The sequence below is a fragment of the Xenopus laevis genome, chromosome 1L (assembly GCF_017654675.1).
Source record: "Xenopus laevis strain J_2021 chromosome 1L, Xenopus_laevis_v10.1, whole genome shotgun sequence".
Classification (NCBI taxonomy): Eukaryota; Metazoa; Chordata; class Amphibia; order Anura; family Pipidae; genus Xenopus; species Xenopus laevis.
In genome coordinates this window covers 125,136,841-125,160,467 of record NC_054371.1, presented here as the reverse complement: position 1 = coordinate 125,160,467, position 23,627 = coordinate 125,136,841, and the positions used below count along the sequence as shown (strand labels likewise).

The following is a 23,627-nucleotide window of genomic DNA, read 5'->3' as shown; positions in this document are numbered from 1 at the left end:
TACCTGTATTAAAGATGGGGTTTATGAGACAGAAAGATGATGTGACAGTTAGGGATATATATTTATGCCTAATTTACACCATACCTATTTTAAAGATAAATGTGGCATAAGACCATGTAGCATAGCCTTGTTGTCTGACCTCAAGATAATGCCCAACTAACATAATCATGGCATGAGAAGTCACAGGTATGGGAGTCCTGATTCACAGGTCTGTCTTGCCAAGTATAAGATTTCTCTCTTGTTTAAAACCAACTAGCCTTTAAGCATACAAATGAATGACAATAACAGTTATCGTATCAAATTAATCACATCATACCCAGCATCACAAGATTTCAAAAGAACGAATTAAATATTTGTTTTTGAATCCTTGTGTCTGTTTGAGATATTTTATGATATACTTTCAGATGACAAAATTATCAAGTGCTGTATATTCACCCCAAACAACCTGGACCAAACTTTGGAAGATCCTTCTGGTTTGTGTTGTTCTTGCCATTGACTTCTGGGAAGCTGTCAGGCAGGCAGAACTGTCACATGAATCTTAAGTATGATTGAGCAGGAACTATTTCAATATTATATAATATAACCTGTTCAGGGCCAGAACACAAAGGCCTGGGCCTAGGGCGGCAGAAATTAAGGGGTGGTATGCAGCCCAGCCGCATTCAAGTAAGTTGCTCCCCTTCTGTGTCACCTCCACGTCGTCCTCCCCGTCTCCTTGTGCCTGCATGTATATGCGCATATCTTGTATATACGTATATGCGCAAGTTAGAGAGCTGAAAAGCAGGAAGTTGGGTTCTGTTCTGTTATATCTGCTCACTCCAGTCTTTATAGATTACATTTTGGCTAATTAACTATATTCAAAATATTTTTTATTTTACAAAGGCTATCTATTTACCCAGTGTCGCAGAATATCACTCTCTACATCATACTAAAAGTTAAGTCAAAGGTGAAACACTACTTTAAAGGGGTGGTTCACCTTCAAATGAACCTTTAGTATGTTATAGATTTGCCAGTTCTACTTATTAGTTTATTAAAGGTTTTTTTTTAACTATTTTTAACTATCTGCCTTCTTCTTTTGACTCTTTCCAACTTTAAAATAAGTGTCCCTGACCCCATCTAAAAACAAATACTCCTTAAAGGAAAGGCACACAGAGCTCTTAGTAGCAGCTACTAGTATGGAAGAAACTTAGTTGTGTCAGAGGCACCAATGAAGCAGGATGCCGGGGAGACCAAGCTTGGTATAAAACATAGAATCTTTATTAGTCCTGGTTAAAACACAAAGTAGAAGTGCGGGCAGGGGAACCAGAAGAGGGCAGCTGGTTCCCCTGCCCGCACTTCTACTTTGTGTTTTAACCAGGTCCAGGACTAATAAAGATTCTATGTTTTATACCAAGCTTGGTCTCCCCGGCATCCTGCTTCATTGCACCTCTGATACAACTAAGTTTCTTCCATATGTGAATGGCCACAGCCTGAGCGGATCTGTGGGAGGCATCTCCACAGCAGGCTACACCGTCTCCCTGTCGATTGCGGCAATGGCGTTTATCCGCATCAAATTGGGATAGCAGCTACTTGTCACGGCTACAAAATAGACAAAAACTGATCATTGGCTTTACTAAGAGACTGCGAGGGTTATGTAATAAAAGGCACTAAGTTTGCTCAGGAGCAGTAACCCATAGCAACCAATCAGCAAGTAGAGTTTACTGGTCATCTGTTTAAAAGCAAACATCTTATTGGTTGCTCTGGGCAAACTTAGTGCCTTTCATTACATATGGAGGTAAGTGTGTTTTAGCAGAGGCAATTCTAAGTATTGACTATGGCAGGGTATTTTGCAGCCACAAAAAAGTAGCTCCTGCTACTACTAGCGCTGTGTGTCTTCACCCATAGGCTACTAATACATTGTTATTATTACTCTCTATTACTCATCATTCTATTCTGCCCTCTCCTATTCATATACCAGTCTCTTATTCAAATCAGTGCATGGTTGCTAGGGTAATTTGGACCCTAGCAACCAGAAAGATGAAATTGCAAACCAGATAAAAAATATAAAATAATAATAAAATAAAAATGAAAAGTTAAATAACTCAAAAACAACAAATAATAAAAAATTCAAACCAATTGCAAATTGTCTCAAAATATCACTCTCTACCTCAAACTAAAAGTTAACTCAAACTGAACTTTCCGTATAAAATACGTCATAAACACTCTAGTCTAGCATTTTGTCATTGTACAGTAAAAATAACAGGACAACATTTAGAAAACAAACCTTTTATTGTCCAGTACTTCAGATTAGATTAGTAATGAGGTACCAGCGCCTTTATCTGAAAATGTGATAAACTGGTTAATTCTTTGGCATCTTTTTAACTTTTAATAATAGCTTTGCCAATATTTTCTCCTTTAAGCATCCCTATAAAGCCTGCTGGCATGTTCTCAAAGCCATTTGTGATGTGCTCACGGTACTTCAGCTTTCCCTGGAATAAAGCAATAAAAAGGAAATAAAGCAATAAAAAGGAAATAAAGCAATAAAAAGGAAATAAGTTATAATAAGTTAAAACTAATGTTTTCGTAAAACTCACAAGGGCCTGGTCTTGTGAAAAGTAATACAAACAAAAAATATATTACATGGCTAGTAATATGTGTCCAGACCAGGACACAGACTCACTCTTACCTCTACAACCCACTGCAACAGCTGTTTCAGTGCTTCTGGGAATCGATCTTGCCAGCGACTATCAAAGAATCCTTCCATACGGAGTTGTTTGAAAAGAATATAGGGTTGAATGTAGGGCCCTATAAAAAAATATCTGGTTAAATTTACCTCAGGCAATATCAAACCAGTAATTCATATATCTCCTGACACTGTAATAACTTGCTGACCAAAGCATTAGGCTCACGACATACTAGGCGTTTTAAGGCAGCAATGACAATGGCAGCAAGCTCAAGTAGTCAGAAGCATTTCTCAACCAATTTAAAGAGCAAACTCTTGTTGATTATGAGCCTTATGCAATAATAATGAGTCCTAATTCCTGCTGCCATGCTGCTGCTGCTGCCCAGGAACATAGAATGCAATGAGACTTCTGTTTCTAAATAAGCTCCTGTATGTTCTAACCTTGGCAAACACATTAGATATTCACCCAATTACGGTAAGATGCAAAAATATCATCTTACTGAATGTTAATTAAGGATATTTACCTGTTGATGGTACTGAATCATTGTACAAAGAGATGGCACCACAGACCGCAATTCTTCCAAAATCTTTCATTTGTTGCAGAGCAGCATCTGTAAACTTCCCCCCAACCTTAAAAAAATAAAATAAAATAAATGATTGTGCCTTTCAGTTCATAAGGGAGTTTATAGTAAAGCCATTGATCTAAGACCCAGGTAGGCATGATCTGAATTTGAGCTCCCCAGGGCAAACTAGCCATGCATGGGCCATTATTGCCATTTTGACTAGTTCTGAACTAGCATTCTGATCCTGGTCAAGTTGGCAAATGATTTAGTAGTTTGGTTTACTGCTGGAAGGGCTATTTAATAACAATTGCTGTATTTGGCCATACAAATATGGCAAAAATTGCTAATCATACTTTTCTGCTTGGTAAATAAACAAACACCAGCACAGTTAGTAAGATTATATCAGTTTTGATGAGAGAGTATAACATTTGCACTGTTATTTATAAAATACTTTATATGAGATCTTACATTGTCAAAGAAGCATTCATATCCTTCTGGTGAGGCCTTTTTCAGAGCTTCTGCCAAGGAGCTTACAGTCTTGTAGTTAAAGACTTCATCAAATCCAATCTCTTTTAAAAATCCAAGTTTGTCATCAGAACCAGCAGATCCAACTGCTTTGCAGCCCTGTTGGCGGCATTCATTTATATTCATTTAAAAAAAACAGCTTAATATCCCAAGCATCAATTTAAGTCTCTGTAACTTTATTATTCCCTAACAAGAATTACCCCCATATGTAATAAAATGCACTACGTTTGCCCAGGAGTAGTAAACCATAGCAACCAATAAGGTGACCAGTAAATGCTACCTGCTGATTGGCTGCTATGGGTAAGGTTGGTGTAGTTTATTACATAACCCCATTAGTCTGATAATTTAAGGCAATAACTTTATCTTGCTTTCAAATATAACATTTTCTAGACGTAAAATAAACACTCTGTAGCACAACCAGAAAGATCTATGAGTTTCATGCTATGAAGTAGAGACAATTAAATAATATCTGGAGAAGCAGAGCATATATTTTAAGCTAATTGTAAGGTGTCTGCAGGACCGCAAGTTTGGTAGCTATAATCAAACAAATGTTACTTTTGTGCTTTCATTTAGCTGTTACCTTTCCAACAGTTCACTTACTTTGATTTTTGCAATCTGACCCACGACTGAGCCAACAGCACCAGCAGCAGCATTGACGAGGACAACTTCCCCTTGCTTTGGATTGCAAACTTCCAAAAGGCCAAAATATGCTGTCAATCTGTCAGGAAACCAAATACATTTCAAATATTCTAAAATATAGTTTTTGGTAAAAAAAAAGGCACCAAAGGTTTATTTGTGGATTATAGCATATACTCAGTCTGTTCCTTCTAATGCTGCTCAGTATACCAGCAGGTTGTTCTTCAAATAAAAGAACTAAGACATGATTTAAGAGAAAGTTGTTCTATTAACTGGAGGTGCCAAACCATTTCAAATAATTAAAAAAGTGGTGCACATAGTAGCTGTAAAGCAACAGACAACACAGACAAAAGGAATACATGCATAATTTTCACACCAAATATTATAAAACTATCAACCATTGGGTATCCTACCCAGGCATGCCTACAGCTCCCAGTGCCAATGATCTAGGTAGATTGTCAGGCCAGTTTGAGGGTAAAGCATCAAGTCCTTTGCCATCCGATATGAAATGTGTTGTCCATCCTGCATAGGCAACATAATAGCCACCTACTGGGAAGGCAGAATTCTTGCTCTCCACCACCCTGATATGCAATAAAATAACCAAAAAAAACACAAATACCATCAGTGATGCAGACATCCTGCCAAAAACAAATAATTCATTGGAAAAGTTTTAATATGGCTAATCCTCCACTCCTGAGCAGAGTCACCACTCCAAGCCTCATATAGCTATTTTTATGAAACAGTAAAATGAATAGTGCCAAAGTACCATTATTCAAATAAATAATGAATACAAAGTATGCCATGAATTGTGTCCTTAAATTTTAGCCATGTCTAATACATACAAAGCAAATGGCAGAAAACATTTACCTGGCAACCTGTGATCCCATCATAACATCTCCCTCCTTTAACTGCTGTTTACTATAAGGTCTGTGAAGCATAAATATTACAAAAAGTTAATCAAATGTTTCTGCTTAATGTTGATGTCAATAGCTATAGCTTAAAGGGGTTATAAACTTTTAGTATGATGCAGAGAGTGATATTCTGAGACATTTTGCAGATGGTTTTCATTTTTATGTGTGGTTTTTGAGTTATTTAGCTTTTTATTAAGCAGTTCTCCGGTTTGCATTTTCAGCAATATGGTTGCTAGGGTCCAAATTACCCTAGCAACCATGCATTGATTTGAATAAGAGACTGGAATATGAATAGGAGAGGAAGCTGAACAGAAAGACGGGTAAAAAAAAAGTAGCAATAACAATGAATTGTTGCCTTACAGATGGGGTCAATGACCACCCATCTGAAAGCTGGAAAGAGTCAGAAGAAGAAAGCAAATTAAAAACCTATATATAATAAATAATGAAGACCAACTGAAAAGTTAACTGATGGGGTGAAACACCCCTTTAACAATTTCACAGGGCTTTAAAATGAAAAAAGCAGCACACCAGTGCATTAGAATGTTATTCTTCAGGATTACATTCAGGACAGTATGGAAGTGCACAGACTCTAATGAGGAGGAATATCAACAAGTGTGCCCTAGCTATTTGCAGGCAGGGTAAAATGAAATAAAAGACGTATGTTTGCTTTAGGCATAGTAACCCACAGCAACCAACCAGTTATGTGTTTTCAAAAAGCAGCAAAGGTCACCTAATGTTTAGGTCCTATGGGCTGCTATAACATAAAAGCTGTGGTGAAGTTGAAGGACAAAGAAAGTAGAGTCTAAATTGCAACCCCCAGTGACTCTACCTTCCCTTGTCCTTTAAAGATTAAAGGGGTGGTTCACTTTTAGTATGGTATAGAATTGCCAATTCTAAGCAACTTTTCAATTGGTCTTCACTATTTATTTTTATAGTTTTTAAATTATTTGCCTTTTACTTGTTACTCTTTGCTGCTTTCATGTGGAGTCACCCCATCTAAAAAACAAATGCTCTGTGAAGCTACAAATGTCTTGTTATTGCTACTTTTTAATACTCATCTTTCTATTCAGCCCCTCTACTACTTATATTCTAATCTCTTAATCAAATCAATGAATGGTTGCTAGGATAATTTGGACCCTGGCAACCACATTGCTGGAGATGGAAATTGGAACCTGGAGAGCTGCTGAATAAAAATCGAAATAGCTCAAAAACTACAAATATTAAAAAATGCAAACCAATTGTCTCTCTAACCAAAACTAACCAAAACTCTCTAAATCATGCTAAATGTTAACTCAAAGGTACACAACCCCATTAATGTAAAAAGACTAAATTTAGCAGCTGAGAGCTGTTTCAGGACAGAAAAACACACGAGATTAATATGCAGATTAAATCAGGTTTTCCTTGCACACAGTGAAATTGTTAGGAACAGTTCAGTGTTAAAATAAAAAATGGTAAATAGATATGCTGTGCAAAATAATGTATAAAGGCTGGAGTTACTGGGTGTCTAACATAATAGCCAGAACACTTCTTCCTGCTTTTCAGCTCTCTAACTGTGAGTTAGTCAGCGACTTGAATGGGGGCCACATGGGACATAACTGTTCAGTGACTTTGCAATTGATCCTTAGCATGCAGCTCAGATTCAAATGCAAACAGTTATTACCCATGTGGCCTCCCCTCAAGCCACTGATTGGTTTCTGGTGGAAACCAAGAGAGCTGCAAAGCAGGAAGTAGTGTTCTAGTTATTATGTTAGACATCCAGTCACTCCAGCCTTTATACGTTACATTTTTGGCTAACTTACTATATTGAAAATGTTTTCTATTTTGCATAACCTATTTATTTACCCGATTTGTTTAAGCTTCAAATGGAGACTCTATGGTTTGTCCTGCCTATGAATAAAAGAAAAAGTGAATCCAGAGATAGAAACACCTGGAGTGTGAAATCTGTCGAGCTACAACTCCCAGCATCTCTGTAAGGTATACACACCATATACTTGCATGAATTCAAATTACCTCATGTATGGGTCGACACTTAAGAACTCAGATTCGAGTAGCACCTCTAAAAATAAAGTAAAATTTAAAGACAGCAGTTAAATCTCTGCTTCACAATCAAAATATATACAGTATATATATATATATATATATATATAATATATATATATATATATATATATATATATATATATATATATATTTATTTGTAAATTCTAGTGTATTATAGTTTTTTAATAAAATACATGCCATAGTGTAGTCTCCAACTAGTGGCTCACGAGCAACATCACCAAATCTATTGGCTGTTACTCCCAGTGGCCTCAAAGAAGGAGCATATTTTTGAATTGCGGACTTAGAAGGAAGTTTTATTTGCATAGAAACCAGGTACACTGCCAAACAACTGCCTTTAGACAGCCATTCCATGTAGGGGCTACCTCATAGCCAATCACAGCTCTTATTTTCTACCTTGCGTTGCTAACCAACTCTTTTCACCCATTGAATGTGGCTCACGGGTAAAAAAGGTAGGGGACCCCTGCCATAGTGACATGCAGTATAGTTCAGTGTCTTCATCATCCAATTCAAATAATCTTATGTTTCCATATGGGAATTTATTCTGGCCTTTACTACTACTTTTTATGCCCCCATGTGACTCCATCAAAAGGCTACCACTGATGACAAACATTGCTGTATCAGCCATTCGTATATTTCGTAGTTACCATTACCAGAATGTCTGGGGCATCAAGTAAATATTTATACTAAATATTTCTCAAGCTGACCTAAGTTGTTTTTTTTTGTTGGTACTGTATGAAGGAAAGCAAAAAGGCATTCTCTTCTTCTCACTATTCTCTCGTCCTTAACTGGACTTCAGGCTGTGCCCCCCCCCAATCAAGCATTCTGGATAACAGGTCCCATAGTTGTACTATGACCTTCTTTGAAAGCATTCAGAAAAAAAGTTAAATGGTATTTACAAATCTTTGTTAGCACCTGGGTTATAGGCAAACCTACTAGAAGACCACTGATTAAGCAGGCCTTACCACCATCTTTTAGGGTTGGCAACTCTTTCTCTATCAACTTAAAATCTTCAGCTTTTGGTGCACCCTCAAAATGCCTCACCATGGTCCATGACTTAGTTACCACCATTGTTATTATCTGCAAAAACAACAGAAAGTTAAAGAACGACACACTTCATTTTGTTTTATCCAAGTATGTTATATAAGTAATAAAATTTACAGTAATAGCCGTGCTATTTTTCACAGATGTCAGTAAGGTCTTTGTAGACTCTGCTGAATTTGTGATGTTTCCCTGCTCAAAGCAACTTTAAGGCCTTAAGTACATCCCCAATGAATATATGACAGCAAAGGCTTGCTGGTGCACTTTGATCTAGTTTCTTGCTAGTATCTTATCTAGCTTTTCAGATAAGTGTGACATCACACTGTGTACCCTGAATATTTATTTTCTGCATTGTATAAATTAAAGTATTTGCGAGTGTTGTCATATTGCATGCTTGCCTTCAATAAATTCAGCAGCAGTATCTAGTTTATAAACAGACAAGGGCCGGAACTAGGGGTAGGAAGAAGAGGCACCTGCCTCTGTGACATCATGGCTCATGGCTGCACACTGGGGGAGCGAGATGGGAAATGGCTGGACGGATCTGCCAGTTTCCTGGTACAATGAAACAATTTTTTTTAAATGATGTGACACAAAATTCTGTAGCCCTACATGCCATGCTCATGTATAGGGTTGCCATCTTTACCCCAACTAACTCCGGGCTGGGAGGCAGTGCCGCAATGTAGCAGGGGTGGGCTGTGATGTCAGGGATGGGGCTATGAAATGTCAATCAGTGATTGGCTGATCAGTCTCAGGAATACTGCCTGGTTTTCCTATTTGGAAACTGGGCAGGCATTCCTTCAAAAAGCCGGGCTGTTTGGGTCAAAACCGGATACTACTCATGTATGATGTCGTTTATATGATTGAAAATAACCCCTACTTATAAATGGTCATGCCAGCATTTTAAAAAATGTGCATGTCCATTTATCGGGGAACAAAACTCTGGAGCAAAAGTAGCAAAATCTTATAATCCAAGTGTTTTATTATTTGATCACACTACATAAAGTGAATATACTGCAAATTTGCAGTTCTGGGAGTGAGGAGTCATGGTACAAAATGAAACAACACTTTTGCCATTATCTGCCATCAAACAGCTCTTGCAAAAGCCACATGCAGATTGGCAAATTTGGCATTCATGTTTGCGCGGTAAGAACATACAAAGTAAAAAACCAAATAGTTTAGGTACATCATTCACAGGTGGTGTTAAGGGCTGTACCAAAAAGGGCAGGAGTATAGGTGTGCATGTGTCACACATTTACTTCAGAGATCAAAAGATCACATGCAGCAGGTGATGAATAAGTTAGTTTTCTCAGCAACATCACCACAGTGTAATTTCCCTCCCCGTATGCCTACCATTCAGAAACCAGCATTGCTTTACCTACTAGAAGGATATTACTCCTCTGCTTCTGGGCCTGGTCTGTAGTAGAAGCACAATCTGAAGCCTCTGCTTTTAAAATGCAGGGACCTTTGTACAGCCACACAGTGTAACAGCCAATCTGCCCACTTCCCCATCCCACTCAGATCCCGCCCCTCAGCTCCCTTCAGCGACCATTGCATGAAAGAAGAGACTGGCTGCTCTTTCTTCACTGCCTGCTGTACTCTCTATCATGGCTATCTGCGGACTTTATCATTTAGCTGTAATTCATTAAGCTGCACTACAAACCACGCCATCCACCAAAAGCCTGACTGGGTGGATACCTTTGATTTGTTAACTGTTGAATGCAATATAACACACCAACAGTAAAATAGCAGCTATCCCCTGACTGGAAGGTATTCATGTTACATAAAACAAATGCACTATAGCACTGTTCAAACTAGCTGGTTGGTTGTATTTTGCTACTTTGACCACACCCCTTTCTGTGGCCACACCCCCTAATTACCATGTTTGTTTTACAAAATTTGGCAGGTTATGAAAGTTTGAAAATATTTCTCCTTATCTAAACTGTGTTTTGTTACAAAGTATCTTATTTGCACCTGTTTAGCTGTTCTGGGCTCTCTGCTAAAAGCCAATTAAGTTTGTTTCTTTTTCTGGCTGTTCAGTGCATAGAAAAGAGGTACTTTCCAGTACAAATGAGGGACTGCGGGTTGAGCTGTCAAAAGAGGGACTGTCCCTCCGAAAAAGGGCCAGTTGGGAGGTATGAGAATCATGCAAAAATACCTCACAGGGTACAGAGGGGCTACAGGGAGACAGAATAATAAAATGCAAAACCACAAGGGGAACAAAGTGTGGCATTGGGTAGACTAATATATAGCTGAGGCAGAGAACTCCTTGAAATGCTGCACATAGAAACACTGTAGATTATAATGAATAATGCACCCCCGCAGGCCGAGTGCTTTTATACAGGTCACGTAACTCCTCGGTGACTTTTAATATCTTTATAAATTACAGTAGGGGGTGCATTATTCATTATAATCTACAGCCAGCACAAAACGTGAGTACGTAACGCATTTTAGGACATCCTGCAGCGAAATCCCTATCCTTCATGTGATGTCCTATGACTTCAGAGTGGCGCATCGGTTGCTTTTACCGTCAGTCATCGTCCAAATCTGCAATCACACCTCCGTCCTCTACCCTCCCTTCTCAGCCGTCAGTCATACGAACTCATATGAAATATAGCAACGAGTCAACTATTTCATTCTTTATCTTATTTTACTAGGTAGTATGGCCTTACTGATATAAGACTGAAATAACCCAGTTTGTATTTTCACCAGTGATTAGGAATAGGGATGTAGCGAACGTCGGAAAAAAAGTTCGCGAACATATTCGCGAACTTGCGCAAAAATGCGAGCGGTTCGCGAACGGTTCGCGAACCCCATAGACTTCAATGGGAAGGCGAACTTTAACATCTAGAAAAGACATTTCTGGCCAGAAAAATGATTTTAAAGTTGTTTAAAGGGTGCAACGACCTGGACAGTGGCATGCCAGAGGGGGATCAAGGCAAAAATGTATCTGAAAAATCTGCCTGTGTGTGCTTGGAAGAGATAGTGTAGGGGGAGAGCTGTTAGTGATTTCAGGGACAGATGATAGTAAGTTTGCTGGCTAGTAATCTGCTTGATACTGCTCTGTATTGGAGGGACAGAAGTCTGCAGGGATTTGAGGGACATTTTAGCTTAGGTAGCTTTGCTGGCTAGTAATCTACTGTTCTCTTTAAACAACTGCCATACGTTGACCTTGTAGGCATTGTTTGCCCAGTTTTTTTGGACGCAGCCACTGAAGCACAGTTGCCATAAAAAATATGCCATATAAATGCTGAAAATAGTAATTTTTCGCCATACGTTGACCTTGTAGACATTGTTTGCCCAGTTTTTTTGGTTGCAGCCACTGAAGCACAGTTGCCAGAAAAAATATGCCATATAAATGCTGAAAATAGTCATTTTTTGCCATACGTTGACCTTGTAGGCATTGTTTGCCCAGTTTTTTTGGTCGCAGCCACTGAAGCACAGTTGCCAGAAAAAATATGCCATATAAATGCTGAAAATAGTAATTTTTTGCCATATACGTTGAGTCAACGTATGGCAAAAAATGACTATTTTCAGCATTTATATGGCATATTTTTTCTGGCCTCTCAGTGGCTGCGGCCAAAAAAAACTGGGCAAACAATGCCTACAAGGTCAACGTCGTTGACCTTGTAGGCATTGTTTGCCCAGTTTTTTTGGCCGCAGCCACTGAAGCACAGAGGCCAGAAAAAATATGCCATATAAATGCTGAAAATAGTCATTTTTTTGGTCGCAGCCACTGAAGCAGAGTTGCCAGAAAAATTATGCCATATAAATGCTGAAAATATGCATTTTTTTGGTTGCAGCCACTGAAGCACAGAGGCCAGAAAAATTATGCCATATAAATGCTGAAAATATAAATTTTTTTGGTTGCAGCCACTGAAGCACAGAGGCCAGAAAAATTATGCCATATAAATGCAGAAAATATGCATTTTTTTGGTCGCAGCCACTGAAGCACAGTTGCCAGAAAAATTATGCCATATAAATGCTGAAAATATAAATTTTTTTGGTTGCAGCCACTGAAGCACAGAGGCCAGAAAAATTATGCCATATAAATGCTGAAAATATGCATTTTTTTGGTCGCAGCCACTGAAGCACAGTTGCCAGAAAAATTATGCCATATAAATGCTGAAAATATAAATTTTTTTGGTTGCAGCCACTGAAGCACAGAGGCCAGAAAAATTATGCCATATAAATGCTGAAAATATGCATTTTTTTGGTTGCAGCCACTGAAGCACAGAGGCCAGAAAAATTATGCCATATAAATGCAGAAAATATGCATTTTTTTTGGACGCAGCCACTGAAGCACAGTTGCCAGAAAAAATATGCCATATAAATGCTGAAAATAGTCATTTTTTGCCATACGTTGACCTTGTAGACATTGTTTGCCCAGTTTTTTTGGTTGCAGCCACTGAAGCACAGAGGCCAGAAAAAATTAAACCAGTAGGGTTTGCACCCTAGTTTGTAACGGTGGCGGAGGGAGGAGGAGGACGCTAAAGGACAGCTGTGTGTGGAGTCATGAGGCTTGAAGAGAAGGACAGCTGCATAGAAGTCAGAACAAGTCTTCCGGCGTGCAGTAACCCTCCGAGATCCACCCCTCATTCATTTTAATAAAGGTCAGGTAATCGACACTTTTGTGACCTAGGCGAGTTCTCTTCTCAGTTACAATCCCTCCTGCTGCACTGAAGGTCCTTTCTGAGAGCACACTTGAGGCTGGGCAAGACAAGAGGTTCATGGCAAATTGTGACAGCTCTGGCCACAGATCAAGCCTGCGCACCCAGTAGTCCAGGGGTTCATCGCTCCTCAGAGTGTCGATATCTGCAGTTAATGCCAGGTAGTCCGCTACCTGCCGGTCGAGGCGTTCTTTGAGGGTGGATCCAGAAGGGTTGTGGCGCTGCCTTGGACAGAAAAACATTTGCATGTCTGACGTTACAGACTGGCCAAAGGGCTTTGTCCTTGCAGGTGTGCTCGTGGCAGGATTACTGGCACCTCTGCCCCTGGAATGTTAAATGAGTTCCTGAAGTGACATCACCCTTAAAAGCATTGTACAACATGTTTTGCAGGCTGGTTTGTAAATGCCGCATCTTTTCGGACTTGTGGTATGTTGGTAACATTTCTGACACTTTATGCTTGTACCGAGGGTCTAGTAGCGTTGCGACCCAGTACAGGTCCTTCTCCTTAAGCCTCTTGATACGGGGGTCCTTCAACAGGCATGACAGCATGAAAGACCCCATTCTCACAAGGTTGGATGCAGAGCTATCCATCTCCGCTTCCTCATTATCAAGGACTGCATCATCCACGGTCTCCTCCCCCAGCCACGTACAAGACCAGGGGTCCCCAAAAGGTCACCACTAGCCCCCTGGGAAGCCTGCTCCTGTTGGTCCTCCTCCTCCTCCTCCACAAAGCCACCTTCCTCCTCTGACTCCACTTCTGGCACCTCTCCCTGCGTTGCAGCAGGTGCCTGGGTTCGTTCTGGTGATTCCGACCAGAAATCGTGCGCTTCCAGCTCCTCGTCACGCTGGTCTACAGCCTCATCTGTCACTCGTCGCACGGCACGCTCCAGGAAGAAAGCGAAGGGTATTAGGTCGCTGATGGTGCCTTCGGTGCGACTGACCATATTTGTCACCTCTTCAAAAGGTCGCATGAGCCTGCAGGCATCGCGCATAAGCACCCAGTAACGGGGGAAAAAAATCCCCAGCTGTGCAGATCCAGTCCTACCACCCAGTTCAAAAAGGTACCGTTGACGGCCCTTTGTTGTTGCAGCAGACGTTCCAACATAAGGAGCGTTGAATTCCAGCGAGTCTGGCTGTCAGAAATCAAACGCCTGACTGGCATGTTGTAGCGCTGCTGAATGTCAGCAAGGCGTGCCATGGCTGTGTAGGAACGTCTGAAATGGGCCGACACCTTTCTGGACTGGGTGAGAACGTCCTGGAATCCTGGGTACTTGGAGACAAAACGTTGGACTATTAAATTTAACACATGTGCCATGCAGGGCACATGTGTTAAATTGCCTAGTCTCAACGCTGCCAACAGATTGCTTCCATTGTCACACACCACTTTTCCGATCTGCAGTTGGTGTGGGGTCAGCCACCGATCGGCCTGTGACTGCAGAGATGACAGGAGTACAGATCCGGTATGGTTTTTGCTTTCCAGGCACGTCATTCCCAAGACAGCGTGACAACGGCGTACCTGGCACGTCGAATAGCCTAGGGGGAGCTGGGGGTGCACAGGTGTGGAGGAGGAGAAGGAGGACCCAGCAGCAGAGTAGAAGAAGAAGAAAGACGAGGTAGAGAGCGATGGAGGAGTAGAGGTGGTGGCAGAACCGCGTGCAATCCGTCGGCGGTGACACCAACTCCACTGTTGTTGTTGAGCTACCCATTCCCTGCTTCCCAGCCATTACCAAGTTCACCCAGTGGGCAGTGTAGGTGACATACCTGCCCTGACCATGCTTGGAGGACCATGCGTCAGTAGTCATATGGACCTTTGGCCCAACACTAAGTGACAGAGATGCCGGTAACTTGGCTCTGCACATGTTGGTACAGGTGTGGTATTCCCTTTTTAGAAAAAAAATTGCGGCTGGGTACCTTCCACTGCGGTGTGCCCAATTGCTTACAAATTTGCGGAAGGCCTCAGAGTCCACCAGCTGGTATGGTAAAAAGCTGGCGGGCTAAGAGTGCAGACAAGCCAGCTGTCAGACGCCGGGCAAGGGGGTGACAGTCAGACATTGGCTTCTTACGCTCAAACATGGCCTTCACAGAAAACTTGGCTGGTGGCAGATGACTGGGAATGGGAACAGGTGGTCAAGGTGGAAGGCGGAGTGGAGGGTGGTTCAGACGGGTCAAGGAGAGCAGAGGTAGGAGCAGTAAGATGCTGGACCAGAAGGAGTGTGGCTTTTAGTTTGCCTGTTGCCTTTGAGGGTGTTGCTCCCAAAGTGCTTTTGTGCTTGCCGCTCATGTGCCTTTGCATAGAAGTTGTACCTATGTGGCTGTTGGGCTTACCAAGGCTCAGTTTCTGACTGCACTCATTGCAAATTACAATGCTTTTGTCAGAGGCACACACATTAAAAAATCCCACACTGCTGACTTTTTGGAAGTGTGCGATCTGGCGGTAACAGTAGAATTGGCGGCCATTGGCGGCAATGGCGGGTGCGTTGGCCGGCTGAACACAGGTGCCGATACATGTTGTTGCCCTACTGATCCCTGCGGGCTGTCCTCCCTGCTTCTTCTAAGTCTTATTCTCCTACTGCCTCTCTGACTCTCCGTCTCTCCATCTGAACTACCCTCCTCTTGCTCTCTTCTACTAGGCACCCACAAAACATCAATCTCCTCATCATCATTCTCCTCAGATGCATCAATTTCTTCTGACACATCACAGAAGAAGCAGCAGCGGGGACCTCCTCCTCATCACTCATTATGTCCATCTCTATCGTGTCTCTGCCAGAATTAAATCTGGGTGTAAGGTCCTCATCTCCTTCATCTTCTTCTGGCAATAATGGTTGCGCATTACTCAGTTTCAAGAAACTCATGGGAAAATAACTTCCTCTGACCCCAGTGAAGAAGGGGCACCGGTGGTGGAGGAAGTGTTACGTGGGGTGGCCATAGCAGTGGAGGATGAGGAGGATGTTGTGGTAAAGTTAGAAACGGTAGAGGATGGGGTGTGCTGTGTAAGCCAGTCAACTACCTCTTCAGCATTTTGGGAGTTCAGGGTCATTGGCTTTTTAAAACTGGGCAATTTGCTAGGGCCACAGGATTGCATAGCAGCACGGCCCCTAGCACAGCCTCTGCGTGGCGGCCTGCCTTTGCCTGGCATTATTTTTAAAAAACAACAACAAACAACAAAAAACTCAGTTGGTTTTTCTGGAAACGATAATACACACAGCTAGATGGCGGGTTGAAGAAAACAGTGTGCAAATAATGCCTACAAGGTCAACGTATACACTACTACAGCGGTGGATACGGATTACGTAAAATATATGAATGCTGCTTGAAAAAAAGTAACTCAAGTGTTTTTTCTGGAGACGGTAATATTATGGATATTTAGACAGAATGTGAACAAGGTCACACAGCTAGATGGCGGGTTGAAGAAAACAGTGTGCAAATAATGCCTACAAGGTCAACGTATACACTACTACAGCGGTGGATACGGATTACGTAAAATATATGAATGCTGCTTGAAAAAAGTCACTCCGGTGTTTTTTCTGGAGACGGTAATATTATGGATATTTAGACAGAATGTGAACAAGGTCACACAGCTAGATGGCGGGTTGAAGAAAACAGTGTGCAAATAATGCCTACAAAGGTCAACGTATACACTACTACAGCGGTGGATACGGATTACGTAAAATATATTATGGCTGCTTGAAAAAGTCACTCCCGGTGTTTTTTCTGGAGACGGTAATATTATGGATATTTAGACAGAATGTGAACAAGGTCACACAGCTAGATGGCGGGTTGAAGAAAACAGGTGTGCAAAATAAATGCCTACAAGGTCAACGTATACACTACTACAGCGGTGGATACGGATTACCCGTTAAAATATATTATGGCTGCTTGAAAAAAGTCACTCCGCGTGTTTTTTCTGGAGACGGTAATATTATGGATATTTAGACAGAATGTGAACAAGGTCACACAGCTAGATGGCGGGTTGAAGAAAACAGTGTGCAAATAATGCCTACAAGGTCAACGTATACACTACTACAGCGGTGGATTACGGATTACGTAAAATATATTATGGCTGCTTGAAAAAAGTCACTCCGGTGTTTTTTCTGGAGACGGTAATATTATGGATATTTAGACAGGAAATGTGAAACAAGGTCACACAGCTAGATGGCGGGTTGAAGAAAACAGTGTGCAAATAATGCCTAAAAGGTCAACGTATACACTACTACAGCGGTGGATACGGATTACGTAAAATATATGAATGCTGCTTGAAAAAAAGTAACTCAAGTGGTTTTTCTAGAGACGATAATATTATCAATATTTAGACAAAATGTGAACAAGCTCACACAGCTAGATGGCGGGTTGAAGAAAACAGTGTGCAAATAATGCCTACAAGGTCAACGTATACACTACTACAGCGGTGGATACGGATTACGTAAAATATATGATGGCTGCTTGAAAAAAGTCACTCCGGTGTTTTTTCTGGAGACGGTAATATTATGGATATTTAGACAGAATGTGAACAAGGTCACACAGCTAGATGGCGGGTTGAAGAAAACAGTGTGCAAATAATGCCTACAAGGTCAACGTATACACTACTACAGCGGTGGATACGGATTACGTAAAATATATTATGGCTGCTTGAAAAAAGTCACTCCGGTGTTTTTTCTGGAGACGGTAATATTATGGATATTTAGACAGAATGTGAACAAGGTCACACAGCTAGATGGCGGGTTGAAGAAAACAGTGTGCAAATAATGCCTACAAGGTCAACGTATACACTACTACAGCGGTGGATACGGATTACGTAAAATATATTATGGCTGCTTGAAAAAAGTCACTCCGGTGTTTTTTCTGGAGACGGTAATATTATGGATATTTAGACAGAATGTGAACAAGGTCACACAGCTAGATGGCGGGTTGAAGAAAACAGTGTGCAAATAATGCCTACAAGGTCAACGTATACACTACTACAGCGGTGGATACGGATTACGTAAAATATATTATGGCTGCTTGAAAAAAGTCACTCCGGTGTTTTTTCTGGAGACGGTAATATTATGGATATTTAGACAGAATGTGAACAAGGTCACACAGCTAGATGGCGGGTTGAAGAAAACAGTGTGCAAATAATGCCTACAGGGCAAATAATGCCTAAAAGGTCAACTTATACACTACTACAGCGGTAGTAAAATAAAAAAAAGTAAAATAAAAAAAAATGAATATTAAAAAAAAAAAATTAAAGTTGGTGCTGCTGAACTACTAGGAGCAGCAGATTAGCACACCAGTCCCACTCCCCAACACTGCTAGACTAATAGCACTGGGCTCTTATAGTAGTAGTAGTAGTAGTAGTAAAACAACAAAAAAATAAATAAAAGCAGTCCTTACAAGGACTACTGTTATTGCAGCAGTCAGCAGATGAGATCAGAAGCAGGACAGCTGCCCACTGCAGCTACATACAGAGCACTGCAGTAGAAGGTAGATTACTAGCCAGCAAAGCTACCTAAGCTTAAATGTCCCTCAAACCCCTGCAGACTTCTGTCCCTCCAATAACAGAGCAGTATCAAAACGATTACTAGCCAGCAAACTTTCAACTGTCCCTGAAATCACTAACAGGCAGCAGCTCTCTCCCTACACTATCTCTTCAGCACACACAGGCAGAGTGAAAAAACGCTGCAGGGCTTCGGTTTTTATAGGGAAGGGGAGTGGTCCAGGGGAGAGCTTCCTGATTGGCTGCCATGTACCTGCTGGTCTGGGTGAGAGGGCAAAAAAAAGCGCCAACAATGGCGAACCCAAAATGGCGAACGTCGCGCGACGTTCGCGAACTTCCGGCGAGCGCGAACACCCGATGTTCGCGCGAACAAGTTCGCCGGCGAACAGTTCGCGACATCTCTAATTAGGAACGTACATTCATGAAATACATAACAAGCTCCAACATATATCTTCACTAATAAAACCAGTGCTTTTAGTATAAATAGAATGCCCAACACTTGTGACATATTTTGAAATAGATAAGAGCAGTGTAAAATGCTGTGTTAGCCCTGGGAAGATGGTAATGTAAAAAAATCTTATTTAGATAAACCACTGTCCTTTTCCAGGCAAATATTGAGTGCCAAAAGGTGCAGAACAACTTACTGAAAAATTCTAAGCTGTATGGAGAGGCACAGTCATGCCGAGTACCACCAATAAGGCAGTCAAACCTGGACTAGTCTGATTAAACCATACAATTTGGCTAGTTGAATAAAAACCTTGTTCAGATTTCAAGAGAATGACTCCTTGAGTGTTCTTTTTGGACAGTTGGGTTGTGATCTATTAGTATTGTGCCATGGAACTGCAACTCCAGGGGCAAGGAGCAAATGTCAGGTAATTTAGCCAAATTGACTAAAACTACAAGGTCAAATTGCTTCATATATGACTATTTCCTGCAATATCTTTGCAGTCTACCTATATTTCAGTGGGAGTCCTTAGAGTATGTCCTTGTCACTAAATACAATATTTCATATAAACTGAAAGACTTATCAGAATAATTACTTTCAAACTACACACCCCACAGGTAGGATACATTATTATAATCTATGACATGTCCATATCATAAAGCTGTTACACCTATTACAGAAGTGGATAATTCTGCCTGTGCAAGTATATACTCACTTAGGCATTCCTATTGTCCCAAGAACCTGTGATTTGGGAATGTGGGCAGGCCAGTTGGTGTTAACTCTTTGTCATTAGAAATGGAAGAAGTCCAGCCAGCATTTGAGAGTACAAAACTGCCAAGCACCAACTTGAAACACAAACACAATTTTTACTTTCCAAAACCCTCCAAGTAAAAAGTAACTTAATTATACTGTATGAAGTAGACTCAAAAAATTAATGCAAAACACAAAATGTTTTTACCAATAATGCAGAGTTCCCCCCCCCCCGAGAATTCTAGCATAATAGCAGGTACCTGCAAAGCAGCATTCACCACAACCTGCAAACAATTTAGTAATGCAGGTACAAATAAACAAATGTTTGTATCTCAGTGGCAAGTTGCATTGGTGTTTCCTCTGGCAATGATGCCTGTTATTTCCATTGTGGCAATATTTTCGGTGCCAGATGTATTAGGTGCAAGGTTGCTCTTTGTTTAGGAGAAACATGTACAGTAAATAAGTCCTAGAAATTGCACTTTGCAGGTGTTAATTCCTTGGGTCCCTTTTGTTTCTGCACCCTTTACTCTTTTACATTGCACATTGTTCAGCAAAATGCAATGAATTCTGTTTTAATGCATCAGCTAGTATAGAGGAGTATTTATCACAAGTATTGTTGTGGCATTAACATGCCCAGATTAGCCCACAATCTAGTGTAGTCATAGGCTCTGCAGACCTTTGGTTTGGAGAATAATGCTGCTAGCAACATATTCTTGCCACAGTGGTCACAATTGTAATGGGAATCTGGCTGCATGTGCAACTCCCTTGAGGAATCAATCGTAATACTGGGACTAAAATAAAAAGCCCATCGCTAATACTGTAGAAATAAAAAGGACTGGGAGTAAAAAGCAACGCTGGCAGAAAAAGAATCAAAGCAGCCCACATATAAACTTGCAGATTAGAGCACAGTTTTGATGCTGTCTTAGAACATATTGTAATGAAAACAATATTTTACAGAAAGCATTATGTGCTCTCTCATTATGTTATAGATATCGATGGTAGTAATAAAATCGATAATATTTTAAAGGGATGCTGATACTGTCACCTAAAGAAATACATTTTATTTAAAATGTCATTTTTTTCCCAACAATTTCTATGGCCTATCTGGAATAATTTAATGGGGCGTTTTTATTATGTATTAACTACTCAGCCTACATCTCTGAACTTTTCTCCAGGTACTCGCCAAATCACTTTCTACATCCTTTACTGATTTGCTTCTCCACACCTCACTCAATAACACTTCACATTACAATCAAGACTTTACTAGGGCTGCACCTCTTCTCGGGAACTCCCTCCCAGATTACTTCTGACATTTTCTCAATCTCTGTAACTTTAAAGGGTACCTGCCACCCAAAGAAATAATTCCAAATCTTCACTTACACTGTGTAAATTAAATACTTGTTTCTTTTCGTCTTAGAATTGCATAATCACAGCAAGCAAGAAGGCACCATTTTGTGGACACTGTTATTAAAGGAAAACTATACCCCCCAACAGGGCCGGACTGGGAGTAAAAAGCAGCCCGGGCAAAAAAAATCAAAGCAGCCCACATGTAAACACACAATGGTTTTATACTCATTCACACATATATTGGGGTAAAACTGCAAAAATTATGTGCATAAAGAGCTGCCTTTCTCGCTTAACGGTACTTAAAGGAGAAGGAAAGCTACGGAGGCATTTTATTGCCAATAGATTAGCTGCAATAGTGCAAGCTAGAATGCTATACTTATTCTGTAGAATGTTTTACCATACCTGAGTAAAAAGCTCTAGAAACTCTCTGTTTGTTTAGAATAGGAGCTTCAGAATTAATGTGGTGTGACATCACTTCCTGCCTGAGTCTCTCCCTGCTCTGGGCTCAGATTACAGTAGAGAAGGGAGGGGTGGGGGAAGAGGAGCAAACTGAGCATGCTCTTGCCCAGGGCAATGAGGTTTAAGCTGAAGGCAGGAAGTCTGATACAGAAGCCCATGTGTACACAATAGAAGGAAAGAAATGCAGTGTTTCTTTTGACAGGGGACTCAGAGCAGCACTACTTTGGGCGTTTAATGGTGTATTTAGATGGACCTTTCTGATAAGGCTTACTTAGTTTTAACCTTTCCTTCTCCTTTAATGTAAAATATTACAGTCATTAACAAACTATTATTATTACATTATAGTACAGTAACATTTTTTACGAATTTTCGCTAGCGATGTAACTACGCAAATTCACTAACTTGCGCAGTGTACTGAACGCTACCTTTTACGCTACACTTCCTTCGCCACCTCAGACCAGGCGAAGCGCAATAGAGTAGATAGGGATTGTTTCAAAAAAAGTAAATTTTTTTTCTAAGTCCCAAAAAACGCTGGCGTGTTTTCTACATGATGGGTGATAGGCTGAAAAAGATCAAAAATATTTTTGGGGCTCCCCTTCCTCCCCCCTACATTTCCTGACTCATGGCAACTTACCTAGACAGTGGGCACATGTGTAGGGCAAAATAATTTTTTTATTTGCAGATTTGAAGGTTTTCTAGGCATTTGTAGTGCTGATACGTGTTCCTCCATTGAAATTTGAATTTCGCGCCGTATGCAAATTAGCCTTCGCTAGCGTAACTTCGCTATACATAGCGAATCAACGCTAGCGCAACTTCGCAACCTTACGCTAGCCCTGTGCGCAACTTCGGATTTTAGTGAATTTGCGGAGCGCTGGCGAAACTACGCCTGGCGAAGTGCGGCGAAGTTGCGCGCGGCGCAACTTCGCATCTTAGTGAATTTGCCCCTAAGTGCTGTAGTTCCATGAGAATCCAGAACAGTAAATAAGTAATCACCTAAAGGACACAGTGCCAGTTCCAGCAGTTTAACACATGTATGATTCCCAGCCGAGTGGGTGGCAAAATGTTCAAATGTGATTTTTAATAGACACAGTAATGTTCTGATTCACTATTCAGCCCACCCAAGCCCCACACCCTTTTCGTTGTATTGCCAACTTGTAATTTTCAGTACTCTGAGAAATGCCCCAGCAAGTCCCCTTCCCTCACCCTTTTCACTCACTGTGTGAAGCAGTGAAACAGACCTTTCTGCAGTCGTGCTGTTTGCCCTAAGCATACCCCCCACCCTGAAAGTATACCAATCCTTAACTGCAACTGTCTTTTATTATCAGTACAGAAACTGTCCTTGTACTTCTAACTGATCAATCATTGGCACTAGGATTGGATCATCTATTGTGGCCTGTGGAGAACCATCGTATTACAGACAGAACAAATCAATAGAAGAATCGCCAGTTTAATGTCATTAAATTAAATGTGAAGCAGTGAAACAGACATTTCTGCAGCCGTGCTGTCTCCTGTACTTCTCCTAATAATCAGCTCTCTGCTGGCAGGCTGCAAACAGCAGACCGTTTCTAATTGATGCTCACTCTGCAATCCACTGATCATGTCTGCTGTCTGCAGCCTGCAGACTTGCCAGCAGAGAGCGGATTATTAGGAGAAATACAACAGGAGACAGCACGGCTGCAGAGAGGTCTGTTTCACTGCTCCACACAGTCAGGGAAAAGGGCGAGGGAAGGGGACTTGCATCAGTGACTCCCGGACAGCAGATCAGGAGCGCCCCGGCCCACTTAGCTAGAAACAGAGCGGCCCCTCGGGCAATTGCCCGTATGGGCACATGGTCAGTCCGGGCCTGCCCCCCAAACAATGTAGGTCTCTATTAAAATATACTGAGTAAAACAGCTCATGTGTAAAACCCTGGTTCATGTAAATGAACCATTATCATAATAATATACTTTTTTAGTAGTATGTGCGATTGGGTAATCATAAATAGAAAATTGCCATTTTAAAAAAAAAAGGGCCGCCCCCTGAGATCGTAAGATTCACTGTGCACACATACAAACCACATGTAAGGTCACATGAGCCAATTAACAGACAGAGAT

The 23,627-nt window shown here is 41.0% G+C and overlaps 1 protein-coding gene across 3 annotated transcripts; it reads right to left on the bottom strand.

Moving 5' to 3' along the window:
* Nucleotides 1-2,246: 2,246 nt before the first annotated feature.
* On the bottom strand, nt 2,247-23,090 carry ptgr1.2.L (prostaglandin reductase 1, gene 2 L homeolog). Of its 3 annotated transcripts, none has more exon segments than NM_001095265.1 (10): nt 2,247-2,465; nt 2,663-2,781; nt 3,184-3,289; nt 3,691-3,846; nt 4,348-4,465; nt 4,797-4,964; nt 5,251-5,310; nt 7,305-7,350; nt 8,318-8,432; nt 23,021-23,090. In NM_001095265.1, coding segments are annotated over 9 exon segments (990 nt in total). In that variant the 5' UTR covers nt 8,424-8,432; nt 23,021-23,090; the 3' UTR covers nt 2,247-2,354.
* Between the last annotated feature and the right edge of the window lie 537 nt (nt 23,091-23,627).